Source organism: Syngnathoides biaculeatus, chromosome 10 (assembly GCF_019802595.1).
Source record: "Syngnathoides biaculeatus isolate LvHL_M chromosome 10, ASM1980259v1, whole genome shotgun sequence".
NCBI classification, from domain to species: Eukaryota; Metazoa; Chordata; class Actinopteri; order Syngnathiformes; family Syngnathidae; genus Syngnathoides; species Syngnathoides biaculeatus.
The window spans coordinates 1,896,409-1,920,220 of NC_084649.1; the positions used below are offsets into that span (position 1 = coordinate 1,896,409).

At 42.0% G+C, this 23,812-nt stretch overlaps 1 protein-coding gene and 1 long non-coding RNA gene across 3 annotated transcripts in view; one reads left to right on the forward strand and one right to left on the reverse strand.

The window, feature by feature from the left end:
• Positions 1 to 23,812, reverse strand: part of LOC133507602 (contactin-4-like) — a 242,846-nt gene that overhangs the window by 142,852 nt on the left and 76,182 nt on the right. For both annotated transcript variants that reach the window (XM_061832828.1, XM_061832829.1), the window contains one exon: positions 3,941 to 4,036. In XM_061832828.1, coding sequence (XP_061688812.1) covers positions 3,941 to 4,036 — 96 coding nt within the window. The remainder of the gene's footprint in view (positions 1 to 3,940; positions 4,037 to 23,812) is intronic.
• On the forward strand, positions 14,706 to 22,437 carry LOC133507603 (uncharacterized). Its single transcript, XR_009796853.1, has 3 exons — positions 14,706 to 14,765; positions 15,856 to 15,979; positions 19,553 to 22,437. It is a non-coding gene; the product is annotated as an uncharacterized LOC133507603 (long non-coding RNA).

The window sequence follows — 23,812 nt, forward strand, 5'->3', positions numbered from 1 at the left end:
ACGCTCCTGATACTTCTGCTCATTCTGACTGACTCTCCGACATTCCACATTGGAATGAATGAAGACCTTTCTCTAACTGCCTTCCTGTCTATCAAGTCGTGCATCTCGTTATGACAGAACGATCTGGCCACAACATGGACCCAGCCAACTCAGAAGCCATCCCCCGCTCATTGCAGATCCAAGGCAGACACCTGGCTGAGCAGGAGACTGCTATTCAGGTGACTAACCAGAGGCTTCATGAAATCTGTGCCTGATCGGAGCCATGGCTAGCTTCCCAGGCTATCGCTGCTAACGCCGCGCCAACGGCGGCCGCCATGGTTTCTACCTCAGTCCAGGTCGCGTCGACTACCCCGCCAGTCGCGCAGCTTCAGCAGCTCAGACCCACACCTCTCTCCCGGCCTGAAAACCTTTACGGCGACTCAGGGAACGTCAAGCCCTTTCTCACCGAGTGCGATCTTCACTTTGAGCTGCAGGCCTCCGCCTTCCCAACGGACCACGCACGAATCGCCTTTGTCATATCCCACATGACGGGAAGCGCAGAGGCGTGTGCCACGGCGGAGTGGAGTCGCAACTCCGGAACATGCCACTCCTGGACGTCCTTTGTATGCGCGATGATGGAGGTATTCCAGTATGCCTCGCAAAGCAGCGGCGACGTTGATCACGTTACAACAGGGACAGCATCGCATGGCCGATTATGTGATTGAGTTTCGCCGAAAGCCGATGGAATGAGGATGCGCTTCTCGACGCCTTCTTCCAAGGGCTCTCACCAAATCCGCAGTCACCTCATCGCTGTGGACCTGCCTACCTCCCTGGATTCACTTGTCACCCTCGGTCTCAAGATCGACCAGAGGCTAGTGATCCAGGGACAGGTGGATGCGCGGCTCGAACGAGAGCAGGGCGCATCCGCCCCGCCGGTTTCCTTGCTCTCGACGCCCATACCCGCGATAGAGCCGTTGCAGGTTGAGGGACTCGATGGTCCGGCCGAGGAACGATTGTGACGTCGGTGAGAGGGCCGATGCTTCTACTGTGGACGCCTGGGTCACTTAGTAGGCCACTGTCCGGTCAGGCCCAAGCGCTCCATCCTCAAGATCATGACTCCAGTGAGTGTGAGTTACACAGCGGCGAGATCGAGTCAAGCTCCGCTTCGAGTCACCCTGAGCACTGGGGGCCGTACTTATTACATCACAGCCTTTATTGACTTGGGATCAGACGCGAACCTGATCAACCCATGGGTAGTTGTGGCCTTGGCGCTGTGACTTTTCAGCCACAGCGGTTCCGCAACGCATTTGCGGCCAATGGTAAATTCATTTGCTGAGTAACTCACCGTACGCAATCTCTGAGGATGGCATTTCCGGACACTCACACCGAGAAAACAAGTTTCCATATATTCAACTCGCAGAGCAGCAATGTCATCTTGGGCAGCCCCTGGCTTAAAAGACAGAACCCACACGTTGACTGGACCACCTGTCAAATCAGGGCATGGGGCGAAGAATGTAGTAAGGTGTGTTTTGGGACTTTATAAGAGAGGAGTTTACAGATCCCGCTTGTCGCCTTACCAGCAGTGCCGTCCTGTTATCAGGACCTCAAGGAAGTGTTCTCAGAGGCAAAAGCAAAATTCCTTCCGCCGCACCGCCCGTACGATTGTGCTATTGAGTTGTTGCCCGGCACCTCACCCCCTCGAGGGAGGCTCTTCTCATTAACAGGACCAGAACACCAAGCCATGAAGGAGTACGTGGAGGAGTCTCTAGCGGCAGGACTCATCCGACTACCATCATCACCGGCTGGAGCAGGATTCTTCTTTGTTAAGAAGAAGGACACCTCGTTACGGCCCTGTATTGATTACAGGGGATTCAATGACATCACCATCAAGAACAGGTAACCTCTTCACCGAAATTGCCACCGCATTCGAACTGCTTCAAGGGGCCTGGATCTTCACCAAGTTGGATTTACGAAATGCATACCATCTGGTACGCATCAGAGAAGGAGACGAGTGGAAGACTGCCTTTAATACACCAACAGGTACCTAGTGATGCAGTTCGGCCTGACGACCGGACCAGCGGTGTTCCAGAATTCTATTAATGATGTGCTACAGGAGAGACTGAACAAGAACGTGTTCGTCTACCTCAACGACATTCTGATCTGTTCCCCGGAGCACGTCAGGGAGGTGCTGCAGCAATTGCTACGACATAATCTATATGTCAAGATGGAAAAGTGTGAGTACCTTCCGTCACATTCCTGGGATTCATCTTGGCCGAAGGACAGATTCGCATGGATTCCAGTAAGGTCGACTCGGTTCTCCAATGGCCTACTCTCACCAACCGCGTGGAGGTGCAGAGGTTCATCGGATTCGCCAACTTCTACCGCAAGTTCATCAGGAACTTCAGTTCCATTGCTGCTCTCTGGCACGCCCTCACTTCACCCAGCAACTCTTTCGAGTGGGATGGGACCTGCCAGGAGGCCTTCGATAGACTCGGGTCGAGTTTCACCACAGCTCCTATCCTCATCATGCCAGACCCAGAGAGGCAGTTTGTGGTGGAGGTGGATGCATCGGACTCAGGAATGGGAGCTGTAATCACCCAGAGGTGTGCAAAAGATGGAAGAATTCACCCGTGCGCCTTTTTGTCTAAAAGACTGACCCCGGCAGAGCGGAATTATGATGTGGGCGTTCGCGAATTACTGGCGGTCAAAATGGCGCTGGAGGAATGGAGACACTGGCTGGAGGGATCACAAGTGCCATTTCTGCTTCTCACGGACCATAAGAACTTGGAGTACCTGAGGACCGCCAAGAGACTGAATGATCGCCAGGCCAGGTGGGCACTCTTTTTCACCTGCTTTCGGTTCACTCCTTCCTTCCGTCCAGGCTCAAATAATTGCAAACCATTCCACATCTTTCATGGTTACCCTCCCTCTCTGTTTCCATCTGTGGCCACCGATTCCGCGGAGCCATCCGCCTTGGTAGTGGTGAGACACTGCAAGCGGACCTGGGAAATAGCCCGAAAGACACTAATACGCATGGGGAGCTCCTACAAATCCGCGGCAGACCTCAAGAGGAGAAGGGCACTGGCATTCAAGGTGGGACAAGGCATATGGTTGTCCACAAAGGACCTTCCGCAGATCATTAACCCTGTCTCTGTTTCTCCCCAGATCGATGAGAGTTCATCCCACATTACATGTAAGCCAGCTGGCTCCGACCAACTCGTCCATCGCCATTAGTCCCCCCAGTCAAGCTCCCCCGTATGATCGATGGAGGTCCAGTGTACTCGGTACACCGACTTTTATCATTTCGTCATAGAGGGAGGGGGATTCAATACCTGGTGGATTGGGAGGGGTATGGCCCAGAGGAACGTTCTTGGATTCTGTCCCGTTTTATCGTTGCAGCTGCGTTGATTAGGAGGCGCACACCTGTGCCTCATTCCTGATAATTAACACCAGTATATATAGGACCCAGCGGATGGTCTGGCCTTGACAGATCATTGCCATCCATGCCTCGTTCCCGCACTTCCGCATTCCTGATCTTAAAACCCTGTATACCGACCTTTGACTGTCCTCCGACCAACCCCGTAAGCCTGACGCTCCTGATACTTCTGCTTACTCTGACGCTCCGCCATTCAACATTGCAACGAATAAAGACCTTCGTCTAACTGCCTTCCTGTCTATCGAGTCATGCATTTGGGTCCGCCCTAGCGTTCTGGTTATGACACAAACTACAAATCTAGGTCCTCAGAACTGTGAGGCAGATGTGCCATGAGCATTCATTACAAACAATATATATATAATATATATATATATATATATATATATATATATATACTGGTAATCCTCAAACTATTTAAGTATTCTTACTATCAACATCCCAAGTAAATACCTAGAACCGGAGAAGAATATTTACTTTTGCCTAAAATGTGCTGTTGCCTTGATTCAACACTTTAGTTTTGTTTACCTCCAGAATGTCGTGGTGGGCCACACAACAGAACCACTCCTTGACCTTCTCGGACCGAAACAGAACTTCTTCTGTGGGTTTTGAAGTTTTCCAAGTCTGAAAAAGATGAAAATAAATCAAACATACGAATACATTACCCCTTTAGCAGATTAGAATTTCCACCCATCGATCCATTTTCTTAGCCGCTTACCCTCACAAGGGTTTGGGCAGTGTTACGTTACTAGTAATTGGTTATAGTTACTTCTCCCAAAAACTGAGTAATGATTGCGTTACATTACCCTCCACACAAACATTCATATATTGAGCCACATGCAAAGAGCAGGACAGCAAAAAACAGGTACCTGCACAGAGGTTTGAATTTATTGCAACTCTTGTTTACATTGAAGTGAAAATGTTAATGGATTTGTTAAATATAACTCATTACATGCATGGATTCCTCTCTTCAAACATCCACCCACCCAACCCAGTCATCGTAATATTTTAAACCAGTGGTTGTATCGTAGGAGAAGCAGCTTCTTAAACTTGAGGTCAGAGAGTCTGTTCCTCTTTGGTGTGAAGACCAGTTTCCCCACACTTCACATGGACATTTTTACCTTTAACCTCAACGAGGTTTAAGTAGTGTCTGAATCTCCATTTAGCAAATGTCGTCTTCCCACCGGAGTCGGAGTCTTCCTCACTCGCCATCTCTCACTTTGAACTGCAAACACCCATCACTACGAATGCGCTCTAAACACCCGCCCACCTAATTTCTCTGATTGGCTGAAGATGTTATATTACTATACCTTAGCCAATCATCATTGTTTAGGCGATTATTTCACCCTCCCTTCCCTTGTTACTCTGCAACACTCACTGTCTGTGCACGCAAAGTCAGATGACAGCTTAGCGTTAGTAATGCCGTTTATTTAAACACCGTTATTCCCATCACTGGTCACGGGAGCGCTGGAACCTCTCCCAACTGTCAACGGGCAGGAGGCAGGGTACACCCTGATCTGGTTGCCAGCCAATCGTAGGGGCAATTTAGATTCTCCAATTAATGCAAGTTTTGGGGATTTGGGAGGAAACCGGAGTGCCCAGAAAAAAACCCATGGAGGCACAGGGAGGACATGCAAACCCCACACAAGCGGGGCCAGGATTTGAACCCCAGGTTCTCCGAACTGTGAGGCCAACGCACTACAGCTGCAGAGCTGAAGACACTGTGTTGTCCACTATCTTTGCTGGAGACCATAAACATTTAGGTTCGATGGATATGAGACAAGAGATTAGTGGTTCATTTTTTCCACAGTCTTTAGTATTGTATTAAGGTGCATCTAAGATTTAAAACTTAATATTGTATCGAGTAAAAAAGCCTTTAAATGCAAAAACTGAACTGCAAAAACCAGATTTGTAATGATTATATGGGTTTTCTCAGCATTCTGTTATTGCTTGTTATGAGCCGAATGCTCCCCTCAGTCTTCTCCTTAGCAGGTAAAATGTGAGCAGTTTCTTCTTTTCCCTGATGAACTCTTTTGTTGTGTTGGCATTGTGTTTTGGCTCTGTGTTTTGCTGCATCATGATGGATCTCCTAATCAAGTTGGTTGCTTCTTTTCTTTTTAATTGGCAGACATACTTCTGTTTCATTTGTTTCTGAGTTCATTTCACTGCTGCTATCCTGTTGCTCATTAATGAAGATTAGTGAGTCCCAGAAGAAGCCAAGGAAATCCAAGCAAGCCATGATATTACCTTCACTACAGATTCCTTCTTTTTCGAAGCTTATTGCCTTTCCATCAACTTGGTAAAGGTTAGCATTTGTCTATTTAATCCAAAAACTTTGTTTCAGTTTTGTTGAGGTTCCTTTGTTAGCTTTGACAAATTATTTTTTGGCCTTGCTTATTTTCTCCCTAATAAGTGGTTTGCATCCTCTCTATTTATTTATTTTATTTTTACATTCATAACCAACTAGTGTTTTTGGGTCTTTCTTTATAGCGTTCAAAATGTTGACTCCTATTTTCCTTGGTTTACCTTTTTACGTACCCTACAGCCCTGATTGAAATTTTCTTTGACAGAGGGGAAGGTGTTTGCACTGTAAATTTTAACAGTGGGGGCAGATGATAACGCTGAAAATTGTAAGGGGGAAGGGAATTGAAACATTGTCGGGGGGGGCTGAAATAATTGCCCCCCCCCCAACTAGCTAACTAGTAAAAATCAAATTTTCACAGCAATCATCTGTTTATGTAATCAATGTAATAAATTTACCTGTGCATTAAAGCACAATTAGCAGCAACATATACTTACTGCTCATGTAAAGAATGAGCCATACCAAAGAAGATATACAGATTCTGATGTAAATTGTGACAATGAAGAATTTGTCTCAAAAGTCTTTTGATGTAAAACCTATAGAGCTCGTGCACCTATGTCATAAAATCACTTGACTTTTGTTTACCTTGCCATATTGCCGGTCAAACTAAGCATTGCTCAATGCTAAGTCGGTTGGAGACGACACAGAAATCTGTCATGTAGCACGACGCCCAGAGTCTTGTCCGATACCGTCAGACATTTAGAAGGTGAAAATGAACGATGGTACGTGGAAATAAAGATAAACTCAGCATAGAGGATCCGTATTTAATGCCGAAATTGATGCCGATAAGAAATTGGACTTTACACAGAAAAGTTTGAAAGTGTATAAAAGTCTGGACGCATATGAATACTTTGTTGCTGGATCCGTTCTCATGAGGAATAAATCCCACATAGTGACATTTTTGATGGCTTGTGAACGCGGAAATGTGTTTGGTGACACGCTAACCTTTGTCGGAATCCATCGATCGTTTCAGCTAGTATTCAATGCAAATACCAATATTTAAATAAATGAACCCTGATTTTACACAATCCCGCATTCATAAACTATGATATTAAAAAAAAGATACTGGTTGTTGTTGTTTTCCTTTTGGCTTGTCCCTTTCGGGGTCGCCACAGCGTATCATCTCAGATGAACGCATATATATGTTTGGCACAATTTTTACGCCGGATGCCCTTCCTGACGCAACCCTTCTCGGGAAGTGGAGGCCCCAGGTAAATGTTTATTTTCATACCTTGTAAAGTGTGACTGTGATATGGCAGTTAAGAGGCTCAAACATAAAAACGTATTGTTTTTATTCCCCCTCCTCCTGTTCACTCAAATCACTAAATCGTCGTCACACATCATTTCAGTCTCTAGAGACTCTCTCAATGTCATTTTCATCTCAAGTTTAAGTAAAGTAAAAATACTCGTATTTCGCGTTCATGTGTGTCATGCTTGCTATGAACGCACCAAATAACTAATAGTTTTCTGCGCACGCAGGAGATAGATTCATCTTCTTCTATGCACAATTGAAGTAGATTCATCTTCGATGTGCTCTTGAGGTAAATTCTTCTGCTTCTATGTGCCCTTGAGGTTGAGTCTTCTTCTCCACATACTGTAGGTAGTCTTTTTCTACACGTTGGCGGCATATATGTTTTAACCATTATGTTCGAACAAGTTTTTGTTGTACATGTAAACTAATTAAAAAAATAAAGTCAATATTCCAGCCCTATTGTTAAATATGTCACAGGTTTCTCATCGCTGGAAAAAAGTAGCAGCTCGTAGCCCGGAAAATACATAAATAACTCTTTACTACTTCCTATTCAGGCATGTGCACATTTTTAGGGGCAGGTGCTCAAGCATTCGCAAATTATTTATAATTGTAATATAATATGTATCTTTTTTATTTATTTCTGTTTAGTCAATCAGCACAATAAATAATACAACTGTTAACAAAGGAGATCTTTGTGAAGAAATGTTATAAATGTTATTAGAACATTTTTCCATTGTTAACCTACAACCTGTAATGCTGAATTGACAAATATGTCAGAGTGGAAGTAAAAGTAAACCAGTGTTGTACCGTGACTGCAAAAGTGCATACACCCAGTTGTAAAATGAGGATATCGCTGAGTTCAGAACAATGTGTTCAGAATAAAGCCATCACATTCAAGCTCATGTTAAATAGGGGTCAGCACAAACCTGACACCATTGAGAGTGCTTCTGATTACCCCCAAATAAGATGGATAAATATGCACATTTCTCTCCATTACAGAAAACAAATTCCATTCAAATACCAGAACCATTTGGGCAGAATTGATGACAGACAACATCTATCCATCTATCCATCCATCCATCCATCCATCCATCCATCCATTTTCTTCGCCGCTTATCCTGGCGAGGGTCACGGGGAGTGCTGGACCCTAGACCAGCTGTCAACGGGCAGGAGGCAGGGTACAGCTGGGATAGGCACCAGCACTCCCCATGACCATTGTGAGGATGAGCAGCAAAGAAAATGGATGGATGGATTATGTATTTTATGTAGCAGTATAGGGTGCACTAGCGAGTTCATACTGTAGGCCAGTTCCTAGCCCAGATAAAGGCAGAGTGTTGTGTCAGGAATTGCATCCGGCTTACAACTTTGGCAAAAAATGTGAGCATTTATTTAAAGTATCCCATACCGGATTGGTCGTGACCTGGGTTAATAACATTCAACCCCGTCATTGTTAACCTACAGGTCACCAGTTGAAATTCAGTTATTGTGTGTCAAAAATAAAGGAGAGGTTGAAAGCAGGTTCTTTGCCAGAAAGAGAAGAAGAAAGGATAGAACCTACAACTAAGTGTGGGGACTTTGAAGGTTGGACCTATGACGGGAAAAACTCGGGAGTTAGTTGACATGATGATTAGGAGAAAGGATGACATATTATGCATCCAAGAGAGCGGGTAGAAAGGTAGTATGGGTAGAAGTTAGGGCATGGTTTGAATTATTTTGCCATGTTGTAGATAGGAAGAGAAATTGAGTAGGGGTTATTCACAAGGAAGAGTTAGCTAAGAATGTCTTGGAGGTGAAAAGAGTATCAGATCAAGTGATTAGGTTGAAGCTTGAAATTGAGGGTTTTATGTGTAATGTGTAAATTAGCTGGTATGCCCCACAGGGAGGATGTGACCAAAAAGTGAAAAAGAAATTCTGGAAGGAACTTGAAGATGTAGTTCTGAGCATCCCAGACAGATAGAGAGTTGTGATTGGTGCAGATTGTAATGGACATATTGGTGAAGGAAACAGGCGCGATGAAAATGTGATGGGTCAGTACGGCATCCAGGAAAATGATTTTGAGGGACAGATGGTAGTGAACGGTGCAAAAAGGATGGAAATGGTCGTACACTTTTTTCCAGAGGAGGCAGGAACAAGGGGTGACCTACAAGAGTGGAGGTAGAAGAATGCAGATGGATTACATTTTGTACAGATGATGTAATCCGAAGCACGTTATTGACTGTAAGGTAGTGGTACGGAAGAGTGTGGTTCGACAGCATAGGATGGTGGTGTGTAGGATGACTTTGGTGGTGGGGAGGTAGATTAATAAGATAAAGGTAGAGCAGAGAACCATGTAGTGGAACCCGAGAAAGGAGGAATGTTGTTCGGCTTTTTGGAAAGAGGTGACACAGGCTCTTGATGGACAGGAGCTCCCAGAAGACTGGACAACGACAGCCAAGTTGACCAGAGAGACAGGCAGGAGAGTACTTGATGTTTCTTCTGGTAGGAAAGAGGAGGCAGAGACTTGGTGGTGGCTTCCCCAAAAATAGGAAGTCATACATGGAAAGAGGTTAGTGAAGAAGAAGTGGGACACTGAGAGGATCGAGGAGAGGTAAAAGGAATATAAGTTGCAGCCTAGGCCAAAGGTTGAGGTGATGAAGGCTAAAAAAGAGGTATATGAGGACTTGTACGCCAGTTTGGAACCCATCAATCCATCCATCCAGTAATCCTTTTTCTGAGCCACTCATCCTCACAAGGGTTGCGGGAGTGCTGAACCCAATCCCAGCTGTCATCGGGCAGGAGGCGGGATACACCCTGAACTGGTTGCAGGCCAATTGCAGGGCAATTGCAGGGCACATGGAGACAGACAACAGTTGCTCCACAATCACACCTACGGTCAAGTTTAGAGTCTCAATTAAATGCATGTGTTTAGGATGTGGGAGGGAACCAGAGTGCCCAGAGAAAATCCACGCAGACACGAGGAGAACATGCAAACTCCACACAGGTGGGGGTTTAAGTCAGTATTTAACACGTGTTTAGGCATATCTTTTTCTGACACCCGAAGTAAGAAAGTAATCTTGTCTTTGTGGGTTTTTATTACAAAAAGAAAGAAAAGTCTTTGCAAAGAGAGGAAAAGATAAGTCTTATTAGTGGTCACCCCTTACTGAAGCACAAATGAACTTAACCCACCATTTTTCTCACAAAATATGCCAAGGTGTTGTTCATGTGAAAATTTGAGAACAAGCTAAGTTATATATACATGCAAAGAAACGTTAAAAATGTGAAAAGAGGTGGCTTGGTGGCGCAGCTGTATTGCGTTGACCTCACAGTTTTGAGGACCGAGGTTCAATCCCAGGCACGCCTGTGTGGAGTTTGCATGTTCTCCCTATATCTGCGTGGGTTTTCTCCAGGTACTCCGGTTTCCTACTACATTCCAAAAAAAAATGCATGCAGTAGAAAGTCTAATTTGCCCCTTGATGTGATTGTGAGTGCGACTGTTGCCTGACTCCATCTGCCCTGCGATTGGCTGACAACCTGTTCAGGGTGTACCCCACCTCCTGCCCGATGACAGCTGGGATTGGCTCCAGCAGTCCCGGGACCCTCGTGAGGATAAGCGCCTTAGAAAATGGATGGATGGATGTGAAAACAATGCATTTACCATATGGTGAAAGGGAGGTGCAAAAATGCAAGGAAAGACTATACCTCAAATCTATCAATAATCAAAGAGCAATTCAGTCACTTCTCAGTCCAAATGAATATCAGCAGTTTCAGTCCAAATTGATGGCCGACAAAAAAAGTGGTGCGAGTCACAACACAACTCACGATGGGGAAGAGAAGAGACCACTGCAAATTCATTCGTGCAAAACATAATGATGGCATTAATTGGCAAAGGCTTTTGTACAAAGTATTAAATACAATTGACATGTTAGATATGTCTCTCTGTCATTTCAAATAATTACATGTAGCTTCCCTGATGAAATTTGCATGTCAATATTACCTTTGTAAAAATGTTTTGTGAGAAAAATGGTAACGCACTAAATACTCATTTCAGATGATGTATCTATTCAGTACTTCTCACACCTTCACTCAGCAGCTTGCGCTCCTTCCCATTGAGAGAGGTGACATGCCACGTCTCTAGAGCAAGCTACTGTAGCCAGGAATCAGACTGCCAAGGTCCCTGCCTTCAGCCGTTACCCAGGTCACACTGCACCCAACTCCCCTTGGCCCTCCAACTGGTAGAGAGACAACGGGAACGGGGATCCCCGTGGGCTCTTTAGCTGTCCCCAGGCCACGTGAGCAAATATATGTTTGAATTGGACACTGTTGTTTACTGGGGATCTGGCGCATCTCAGGTAGACAAGGGGACTCTTTCCAGGTCACAGATATACAATATGACTAGATCCAATTATGAGATCTGCCTGCCATGCCCAAGTGGTGGCCATGTTAAATGTTGGGCATTGGCATGGTGGCCATGCGATGATTGGTCTATTTATATTGTTGATTGTGTATAGAGCACTAGCAGAGAAGGAGAGCATGGTTTGGAACCGAAGGTGAAAAAAATTTACCAAACAGCAATAGCAACACACTCTCTAGAAAGCCAGTGCAAGTAACTTAATGCACGTTGGTGAAATGGACGTTTACTTAACGGGCTCTGTAGATCTTCCCAGTGTTTTAATGGCAAATAACATCTCCCAAAATATGCAGCATTTACACAATATTATTGTGTATGCGTGAAAGAAGTGAATGTTAGAAGTGGCCCTGTAACCACCCCAATGTACATTACACAACATTACTACCACCTTGGATTATTTTAGGAAATCACTATGGTCTGAAGTGCAGATTTCAATACATTTAGAACTAAGCAGTTCATGTTTATTGACTATAAATAAATCAATTTAACTGTGAATAAATTAATACTGTGTAATGTACTTACTATTCCCACACAGTGAAGTATTTACTTATTTCAATGACTCTCATTTTACTGTCACTGAAGGTGTAAAGGAACACATGCCTGACTTTGTTGGGGGCAGCGTGACATCGATTCCAGATCAGTGATTGTGTCGATATCTGCCCGAGGACTGGCTGGCAACCATTTCAGAGTGTAGTCTCCCTTTTGCCCCAAGCTAGCTGGGATAGGCTTCTGCTATCATGTGACCCTTGTGAGGATAAGCGGCTTGGATGGATACTCTCCTTTGGAATCACTGGAGGTCCTGTTTCTTCAACAAGGTCTAAAGCCTCTGATTGAAATTGATCCAGAAAACGAACATTATATTAGGAAGCCCTGAACCCAGTCTGAACATGTTGCATTTTCTCCCAAAACTCCGAGTACTATTACTGATGTCAGTACCCACTTTGCAGGTAAGCTTCCTGCAAAATTGCATCATCTGGCTGACTACTTTATGAACCTTACTTATACAATAATTTAACATAGCTCTCGTTGCTGCAGGACAAGTCACTTAAGAAGCACAAGTAAATTTTTTATTGTTTCATCTCCCTTTAATTGCTCCTTAACTTAACTCCAAGTGTCAGTTAATGAGCTCCTATTATTGTCTTAAAATATATGAGGAGGGCAATTAATTTAAAATATCAGATTTTCACCGTTGAGATCAAGTGACTGTGTCTATCAAACAGATTAATATTTTTTTCATGCCATGGGGATAACTAATTACTACCAAGCGACAGTATGACAGAGGATTTATGGAAATATTGTATGGTCCAACGTCCAAAGCTCATATCTGCGCAAAGTATAGCCCGCCGACTACATCCACGCCGTTCACACTCGCTGACTGGCACCCACAACCTTAATATCTGTACATAAGTCATTTTAATGTGACTAATTTAGTACAGCTTGCATCAAACCATTTACCACTCAATGCGCTAATGCGAGTAACGTTGTGATCAACTGGTGAGCAGTCAAGGCTGTAGTCTGCTTCTTGCATGGAAGTTCAGATGGGTTCCAATCCCTACTGACCCAGGATATGAGAAACAGTATAAAGAAGGGAGGACAGCACACAATTATACATTTCTTAAATGTTATTGTGGCAATAGTGAGTATTACTGTAGATATATCAGTCTCTGTGTTGCTAACACATTACCTCATTCAGAAAGGGAAGGAAAAAACTAATTACTCACACTCAAAGGTCATTATATAATCAGAACTGGGTTTGGGCATAGGCGACAGGCGGTTTACATTGAACATGTTTGCCTAGGGCACCAAAAAGGCTAAGACTGGCCAAACATACAATCACGGGAAAAATATCAACCCACCATTGTTTCTTCAGTTTCTTGCTCATTTTTAGAGCCTGGAACAACTAAAGGTTCATTTATTTTGACAAATGTAATGATGACATCAAAATAGCTCATAAGAGATTCGTTTAACAACTGTTAACTTGCCACTTAAACGCTGGTCTTGTCAGGAACTGAAATCACTTGGAATACAATTAAGGTTTAGCATCTTGTACAGGACATAAAGTATTATGGGATCTGTTGTATTTTTGTCTTCTTCATTGGATTATTTAGATAATATACCATTAGTTGTACCCGACATTAAGATTCATTAAATTACAGGAAACGGGGGGGTCATATATTTTTTTCATGACTGTAACCTTTTGTCAAAATGGACATTTTAATACTGGACTTCTTAAAGCAAGTTGCAAGATTTACAAACTTGACTTCCAAATTGTCTGGACAATGTCATTTTGTTCATATACAATACATCATTAGTCTTTTTATGTCAGCATTATTAATTGTAGATTGTGAGAGCTTGTAAAGTCTGATCATGGTTATACCAGTATAGACTTAGTGCATACAGTGTAGACACACATATACATATAAACGAAAGCAGTAGCGCAATACATTCACATATTGTTGCATCGGCGTTAATATCCTAATTTGGAGTGAGAATCTTATTATGAAAAGTTTGCTTTTCACAGCAGTTTTTTCCTTCCTTCAGTTGAAAATATTGCAAGTGTCTTGAGGCCTTTGTGACAATGCTTTATCAATGGTTGGTGTTGAGTTCAAATATCTCTGAAAGTATATGATCTTTTTTCACTTCTACATTGAAAGTTCATTTGATGTTTTTGCTGACCCTTTTTCCCCTAGTCGTAGAAAAGACACAAGGCAAGTCACCAACAAACAAAGCTTAAAATGCTGCACATTTTTTTAGTCTTCAGAAAATCTGTTCAAGAGAAAACAACACCACACATTTTGAGTATCTGCATCACTGACTTTCATCTAAAGACTTGATATAAGGTTAGATAAAAGCCTCCCCCAAACAAAGTGAACAGGAACAAGCGACATCTAAGGTACTGCATTTACTATAAAATAGTATTTTGGGGTGTTTTCGGCACACATCAAAGCTTTGTGATTTGTGATGTGTGTGGAAATACTATGCTGGTGGCATAAAACTCCACCATTCCCTTCTATTTAATCACTTATCTCCAACAGTCAAAAAAAGAGAAAAGGAAGCATTGTTGTCCAGAGGGATTTTGTTTATATAAAATATACAATGTGGCCTGACTCTCGCTTATTTCTTTCTTGAAGTGTTTCATACACAAATCACTAAAAAACCGGACAGGAAAATTAAACAGCAATATTTAACAATGAATTACTTATGTCCAGGTTGTTGTAATGGTTTGGCTACGGTTATCATTTGAACTTTTATCTTGAAGGTCCTTTGACAAACAAACACTGTAACCAGAGGTGATTCATGCACTTGTGCTGGCGTGAGGAATAAACAAAGGAGCCGCATGTGAAACTCAAGAGTAAGTATCGTCCCGTTATTCGTAGATTGAGCTATAATACTTCTCATATATAGCAAGACCATAACAGGTGTAAACAGGAGAATATGCAAAATCAGGTCTGTACAATCCACCAACCATCCATTTTCTTTGCCGCTTATCCTCACGAGGGTCTTGGGGCATGGTGGACCCTATCCCAGCTGTCAGCAGGCAGGAGGCGGGGTATTGAGACAAACAGCCACACTCACAATCACACCTTGGGGCAATTTAGAGTGTCCAATGAATGTTGGATGTTTTTGGGATGTGGGAGGAAACCGGAGTGCCTGGAGAAAACCCACGCAGGTACGAGGAGAACATACAAGCTCCATGTAGGCAGGTCCGGGATTGAACCTAGGACCTCAGAATTGTGAGGCCAATGCTTTCCAGTTGACCCAATGTGCCGCCTGTACAATCCCAGTTTGGTTAAGTTTTTGTTCACACAAAAATATAAAAAATTTACAAAAATTAAGATTGCATCATAATGTAACCATAATTGAATATTTAAAACCAAATAATTCATCTTTTCTGCAGCGGAAATCATGGCAAGATGGTTAAATGTATATATGATACATCCCATGTGGGAAATTAGATTTAGAAGCTTCATAACAAGTTTGTAGGAATAATTGTGATCATAATTATCATACATTTGCTTCCAATAAAGAAATGCTTTGCTCTGCCCTAGATAACGTGGCAGCCTCCTAGCAGGAGATAGCAAGAACAAAAACATCTAATCATCAGAACTGTTAGAACTGCTGCTTGTTAAAGAAATGATGACCACACATGTATTCAGCAATCTTCCACACATTCACACGCACATGAACAAACATGTACACTTTGTTTCAAACTGTTTTGCTTGTCGTCTCCTTTTTGTAACATCCATGTAAATAAGGGGCGTCTTAAAACTAAATAAATAGAGGTGCTTAGGAGAGAATAATCAGAGAGTGCAGTGGTGAATTGTACGAGAGCGTTCCTCTCTTCTCTCCTCGCGAGACTTGAACTGGTGTCTTTGCTTCCTTTTTTGTCCTGTTTAATGAATGTCTGATTGGTCAACCTGCCATTTACTTGGTCCTTCGAGCTGGATCGGTTTCCAGGGGCTGAGTTGACGTCTAGGCAAAGACCGTGGCCACGGCACTTGAGACCGACTTTGCACCTGGAGGCTGACGGTGGACGAGAAGCCGAAGGAAGTAAAGGTATCTCTGGTGAGTAGGAAAGTCCCACACTCATGTGGAATGAGTGAATGTGCGTCTGGGTGACTGCGGCAGAACCAAACCTCGAGAATACTAGTCACTATCGAGAAGACTAATTAGTCTATAAAACTGAGAAAAGGGCAAGGTGTGTCCTGTACGTGAGCTCCGTGAAACCTGTGCATGTGTAAAAGTGTGAGTGGAGATTCGCTACCTCATTTGAACAGGAAATTGAGTGACAGCGGTTTGAGGATGCAGAGGTAAGAATTCTCCGCCACTTGTGGTAGAAGCTTGAGAATTACCTCAAACGGAACGTAATTGTCACCCTGTTCAGGGTAAGTCAGTTTAGTCACCCTCGGTGAACCGCTGACTCCAACAGGGGAAAAACAAATGGCAAAATAGTTGATAAATAGCAAAATAGTTGAAACAAAACATCTGAAAAAATGTGTAAGGACTAGAAGTTTGTAGAAAGCAAATGTCCAACTAAAACGAAACATCTAAATTTGTGGATAACACAATATGACTTTGCTGGCCAGCTCAACATACACACAAAAATATATATATATATAGTTAACCTCCAGGATAGAATAAGAGAAACACAGACACACACACACACACACACACACACACACAAACAAAAAAACCAACAGCAACAAAAAAAAAAGCTGGACTCAAGATGATGTGAAAACGGCCGTAAAAGGTATCACATCTCACAAAGTTGATTTAACATAATTCATCCAAGGAACGGAAGACTTGAGAAAATCTTACCACTTAAGTGGTGTGGAAGTACAACAAATTTGGATGACAGCAAAGTACTTTCTCACAGCAGCAGGGAGTTCAAGGGTTAATATCGCGCACTTCTGCTAGATTTAAAATAAAAAAAGCATTTTTTTGCCATTGGAAGAGCAAAATAAAACAACAATGGACCATTTGAAGAATATAGAATTGGAATAAATGCATATTTCAAAGCAAACAGTGGCATTCCTCCAAGGAGTGTGTATCAAGGGCAATTAAAAAAATGCTCTCCATGTGAATTCAAATAATCCTATAAAACAATGGATTGAAAAACATTGGGTTGACAAACTGACTGGCCTGTAACAGTACGTTAACCAAGCACTACACGCAGAAAGAGTGCTACAAAATAAGAAAAAGAAAATTGACACCTTTCTGACAGAGAAAGGAGAAATTTATGGAGCTTTATATGGAACATTTAATAATTGTGGCCGCAGATGAGGAAGAGAGCAGCCATCTCCCCATCAAAAATGTCACAACTAATGCTCCCAAAATGTAACTTTTTAATTTGTCCCATACGTTTGTTGGAAATAGATGGCTTGCTGAAACTGGGAGTGGGCTTAATTCCCTCTCTGACAGGAAATATAGAAGTAAAAATGAAAAAAGGAATTACTGGGAAGACAGTTAAATATCTTACAAAATAGGAATCCAGCATTCTAATATTACACCTTAGATATTCCAAACAAACCTCCCACAAGAACAGGAGATTTCTTTCTAAAAACGGCTCGAGACATGATTGAATAACCACAAAATGACGTAGGAAGTGACTCATTGCATGTGACTATGTAGTGTAAGATACTGTAAACTTATAACAGCCCACACCAGACAAAATCATGATTGATAATCTGTACTCAGATGGTACATCAGTCGTAGTGGGAAGAACAAGACTGACTGACAAACTAAATGCACTACACAAGGAATGGACACCACCACACGTCATTACAACGGGAGTGGAAGAGTTTGGGACAATTTGTTTTGGTAGTACGAAATTTTCCTGATTGGACAGAAAAAGAACCACATTTGGATTGGGACGACTGAACTGTACAGACAATATCTTATTGGACAGTCTTAAACAATCTGAGACCAGATGCTCCTGTATTCACGGTGGTATCACAATCTACACAGACAATACTGGAAAAATAGAGGAATAGCGACAACTACAGGGAACACAGTGACACATGCAGAGCTACTACAAAATTTGCTCATAGCAGTTCAATTACCAAAAGAAATAGCCATATGTAAATGTGGAGTACACACATCAAATACAGACAAAGAATCATTAGGATTAGATTTACAGATAAAACAGCAAAAGAACCAGCAGCCAAAACCTTTATGGGATGAGCTGACCATGTAACAAATGAAGACATACTTTGAGATGATGTGTTAAACAAAATGCAACAACAAAGCTTACCAGCAGAACTAAAAATGTGGAAAAAATAAGGTACTACATTACAAAATGGGAATTATGTCAGCACAGATAATAAAAAAAAATTCTACCAAAAACATTTTTTAAGTGGGCAGCAATCTTGAGCCATGGGAAGTCTCAGGTCTCAACAGGAGGAACGGTAGCCCTGGTACAAAGGCATTACATGATCCATGGATTTAACTTGTATGCAAAAAACTTTTTTTGTAGGGCTTGTTTGATCTGTGTGCAACATAATCCACAAGGGAATCTGCATCCAAAACATGGTCAGTTTCCTCAAGCTACACATTCATTCATCCCTCCATCCATTTTCTTAGCCGGTTATCCTCACAAGGGTCGCGGGGAGGACTGGAGCCTATCCCAGCTGTCAACGGGCAGGAGGCAAGGTACACCCTGACCTGGTTCCAGCCAATTGCAGGTCACATGGAGACAAACAGCCACACTCACAATCACACGTAGGGGCAATTTGGACACAATGATAGGTTTAGTCTCACTTTACATACATTACAAGCACGTAAGGGCCTCATTCCATTCAAAACACTGTTTGGGAGACCATACAAATTGCCAATAATTTACACACAATGAGAGATAGACGAATGATGAAGGAAAAAAAAAACACAAGTGGGTCCCTTTCAGGAGTTATTAAGAACCCCAAACAGCTTTAAAAAATTTCAAAAAGGGGTACTTGAGTTCATTTGTTGATTGTAGGAAAGTTATTGCTTTTGAAAACATTAACACAAACAAAACTAATTTGTTTTTATTGGATACTTGTAAGATAGCTGTTCTCATTCCCACTGCCAAGGTCGCTGTAGTCCGGTTACACATGGGAGTGAGACTGCTGTCATAATGGTGACTAAACAGTTAAATTTTGCTGTTGGGTGTTGGATGAAAACGCTATCCGTTATTTTCGTTTTTCTGTTCGAGTGGTACCTGTGGGACCCACTCAAGGTCCCACCCCCCCCAAAAAAAATAAATAAATAAATAAAAAATAAAAACAAAACAAATTTGATAACTAAATACAAAAAACGTGTCCAAAAGATTGTATTGTTTGCACTGATCCAGAGATAATACCAATGCTATTAATTGATAACGAATGCAAAACAAAACAAAAAAAAAGTTGGGGGATTCTGTGCATCCATTAACTTCTTTTGAAAAAATAAAAAAAACATTGTTTTCTAATGGCGTGTCACTAGGAAATTTCACATGCATCAATTTGTTAGGACTAGAAACAAATTGGGAAATTTATCAGCATTGATGTGTGAAGCCATTTTTGTGCCACTGTCATGGTGGTGCGGCAGTAACTGTCCATTTGATTTTTTTTTTTTTTTTACGCCGGATGCCTTTCCTGACGCAACCCTTCTGCATTTATTCAGAGAGAGAGCTGAAGCCAATCGCAGCTAACTTCGGGCAGCGGCAGACTACACGCCGAACTGGTCACCAGCCAGTCGCAGTGCAGATGTCGACACCATCACTGAGCGGGAATCGATCCCACGCTGCCTTCACTCGAAATGTCCCTCTGAGGCAAACCCGAACTATAACGTGGCCCGCAAGAGAAATTAGTTTGACATCCCTGCACTACACCATCCAAAAAAAAAAGTAACAAGTTACTGTGCTTTAATAACCTTATTACTGCCATTTGTTTATTCATCCTACTGTACATCTACTGTACATGCAGTTTTACCCGAACACTGGCATAAACTGAGCAAGAGCTGAATGACATGGACAAAATAGCAGAAAGAAACATGTGGATACACCTTACACACTGTAAAAGGTCATCTTAGCTGAGTCAGCCAAGGGGAAAGGTGAGCAAAGACCAGCATACGGTGGGTGCAGATTTATAGTATCTGAAAATACCTGAAGGCTGGTGAATATTTAAAAGACACTTGACTCATTTAGGGGTGACTTGGTTGACATGACTTCAAAATGGCTAAATAATATGATAGCATGTTGGGGTGCAACATTGACAGCCGTAATGATATTTTTTTCATATGCTACTTTTGGACACCTGTAAAGCTGACAAAAATACATAACAACGGAACCAATAATTATACTCAGTCAACTATGCCTACCACACATAAGATAAAGAGGCGCAACCTCATTTCAAATAACATTGGTAAACAACTATGCGGGGGTCACCGAGGCATGAGAGGAGGACTCCATGTGTGCCTCCCAGTGAATCAGTTCACCACTTATTCAATTCCTTGGCAGAGTCTGATTGCTGGGGATTCCATCTTTGGGCTTATGCTAAATGAAACCCCCACTTTCTTCTCACCATTTGCCAATTTAATGCTACCTTAGACCCGAATGCCATACAAAAGAGTACGTATACTATGGAAGGAGTATTTTAAACGAAAAACCCGAGGAACATTTTTTCATTATGATTATCTTTTTTACAAATAGGAAACAAAAGTGGCTGTTATTAATGTAGAATGCAGCAAACAAGGTAAACTATAGTTACATCACATCCATGGGCCCTGGGCCACTAATGTTTGTCATTCCAACAGAAATCCCAACACAATGTACCCTGGAGGTAATGACTAAAACAACTCCTAACACCACTTGTCAGAAATGGAAAAGTGTTTATCCAACAACTTAGGCAGTAAATGATGAAGTGATATTTTCTACTAATGTTGCTTTGGCTGATTTCTCCTGTGTTACCTTTACAGGGACAGATTTTAAGGTGGGAAGTCTCAACAAAACATGGTTTCATGATATCCATCCGCAAACTGCCCCAGTGCTCCCATGCAGCGATTTTTTGTGGTGGTGTGTTGGTCAAAAGTTGTATGACACACTAATAAATGCAGCAGAAACCTGTACACTGGTATCACTGCTCTTATCTGTGACTGTGTTTCCATCCAAAGCAGAGGATATACAATTGACCGCATCCATCTTTGGACCTCCCCTTGGGTTCTCCCGAAGGCGAAAGTCCTCTTGGAAAGATGGAGATCTGACATACATTGATGCAAATGGCATCCCAACTGCAAACCAGATGAGTATAAGTTGGTTAACGAGATTGCTGCAGGATGGGAATCCATCTTGTTATGGATAACTCAATAAAAACGTTGACAGAATCAACTACTTACATTACAATGTACAGAAACTAGGTAATTATACGGAAGCAGGCTTTATTGCCATAAGGGAACAACCAGCTGCAACCTCACTCATGACAGTCCAGAACCGCAGAGCGGTCGACATGCTCCCGGCCGAGAAGGGTGGTGACTGCTCAATGTTCGGTGACCAGTGTTGTTTATTCCAAATATCACAGCACCTGATGGGTCACGTACAAGGGCCATTCAAGGCCTCCGCACCCTGAACCACAAGATGAAGGCGCACTCTGGTGTAAACACGTCAGCAGGTCTGAGTGGCGGAAAAAAATAAAAATAAAAAAAAAAAACTTTGGCAAATCTAAAAATCTGGTGTTCTCTGTCCTAGTTTCTATCGCTGTTTGCAGCTATTCTTGCATTGTGTGGATGTTGTTGTATTCCCTGCATAAAGGCATCACTTAACCAACTTATAACCACTGCTATTGACCCGACAAATTCAAAATTGGCAGAAATATATCCACTATTGGCACAACAGAGTAATGACTGATATTGTTGACCACGATGATGACGTTATGACTTCTCTTCCAGACCTGTTCTCTGATCCAGAAGATTACAAATAATTAGTACTATATTTTCCTCCGAGTGTAAGGCGAAAGGGTGAACTATTAGATGATTTAAAGATTTTATCTAATGTAGGATAAACAGGAGGATAATGTAGAAATAATTGTAAATAGTATTAAGTAACTGCTTCTGACTGCAATGAAGAAATGCTTTGCTCTGTTCCAATTCAGTTACTGTTTCTGCCTGCAATGAAGAAATGCTTTGCTCTGCTCCAATTCAGTTACTGTTTCTGCCTGCAATGAAGAAATGCTTTGCTCTGCTCCAATTCAGTTACTGTTTCTGGCTGCAATGAAGAAATGCTTTGCTCTGCTCCAATTCAGTTACTGTCTCTGCCTGCAATGAAGAATGCTTTGCTCTGCTCTAGAAAACGTGGTAGCAAATGTAGGATAAACAGGGGGGAAATGTAGGAATAATTGTGATCATAATTATCATACATTTGCTTCCAATAAAGAAATGCTTTGCTCTGCCCTAGATAACGTGGCAGCCTCCTAGCAGGAGATAGCAAGAACAAAAACATCTAATCATCAGAACTGTTAGAACTGCTGCCTGTTAAAGAAATGATGACCACACATTTATTCAGCAATCTTCCACACATCCACACGCACATGAACAAACATGTACACCTTGTTTCAAACTGTTTTGCTTGTCGTCTCTTTTTTGGAACATCCATGTAAATAAGGGGCGTCTTAAAACTAAATAAATAGAGGTGCTGAGGAGAGGATAATCAGAGAGTGCAGTGGTGAATTGTACGAGACAGTTCCTCTCCTCTCTCCTCGCGAGACTTGAACTGGTGTCTTTGCTTCCTTTTTTGTCCTGTTTAATGAATGTCTGATTGGTGAACCTGACAAAGTTTTTAAAACCTTTCCACATTACTATGTTTCTTATGAAGAGTGAAATTGAAAAAAGATCAAGCTTTACACACACAGGCACACATACTCGTAGTTTTGAAACGATATGTGACATGACCGCGGAATAATTTTTTATTCCTCGGGACAGGTTTTGCAGCTAATTTCAGCAATACAGTACAGGTTTCCAAAATGTTGGTAATCTGTGATGGGATGATGAAATGCACAATTTACTTACAAACAGCTGCGGCAATACGGCTATGCTAGTTCGCTCCTCCATTAGCCTCGCCGTCAATGTGGATGACATTGACTACCCATAACTTTCATTCTGAATATTATTCAAAATGAATAAATCTGGTAATAAACATACAATTAAAACAGCATGTTCAATTCTGTTAATTTTTATTTTAAACTGGACATGTTTGGGAAGTCATTTTCATGTTGGTCAGCCACAAATTACAGGCTACATTCATGTCTTTGAGGTCCATTGTTCTAATTCTAAGAGCTCATGAAATCGTGAAAAGTTTGCTCAACCCACTAGTTTGAAAGCAAGTGTTTATTTTGCTTGCAAGTCCGCTGATTTTCATCTTCATTTCTCTCTTCCTCATGTGCCCTCAAAACACCCATTTGGTTGTTTTGTTTTAGAGACAGAATGAATGCTCGTTAAATGTAAGACTAAAAATTTTTAAAGCAACATTCATGATATCGAAGATGATGTATATCTCCCAGCCCTAGTTCATAGTTCAAAGTTATTGACCAGCGTAATTTATTCTGGGATATTGTTGGATATATTTGATTTTGGTTATGTTTACTGTGCTGATTACATGTATCAGTAGTTCATGAATAGAGGATGCAGTAGGAGAATCAAAACTACAGTATGTACAGTAGGCTAATAATAAATCCCAATCCATTTCATATAATCCTCTGAAGACTGAGCTCTGGGGTCCCTGACGCTTACCCAAAGTTCGGGGAATAGGTTCCAGGTTGCCAGGGGCCCTCATAAGACATTGAAAATTAATTGATGTTAATTTAATGTACAACCCATGGTTGATGGTACTTAGAGTTAATATTTTTTTCTTGAATATCTTGGTTTTAGTATTAGTTTTGTCTTTGCAAGGCACAC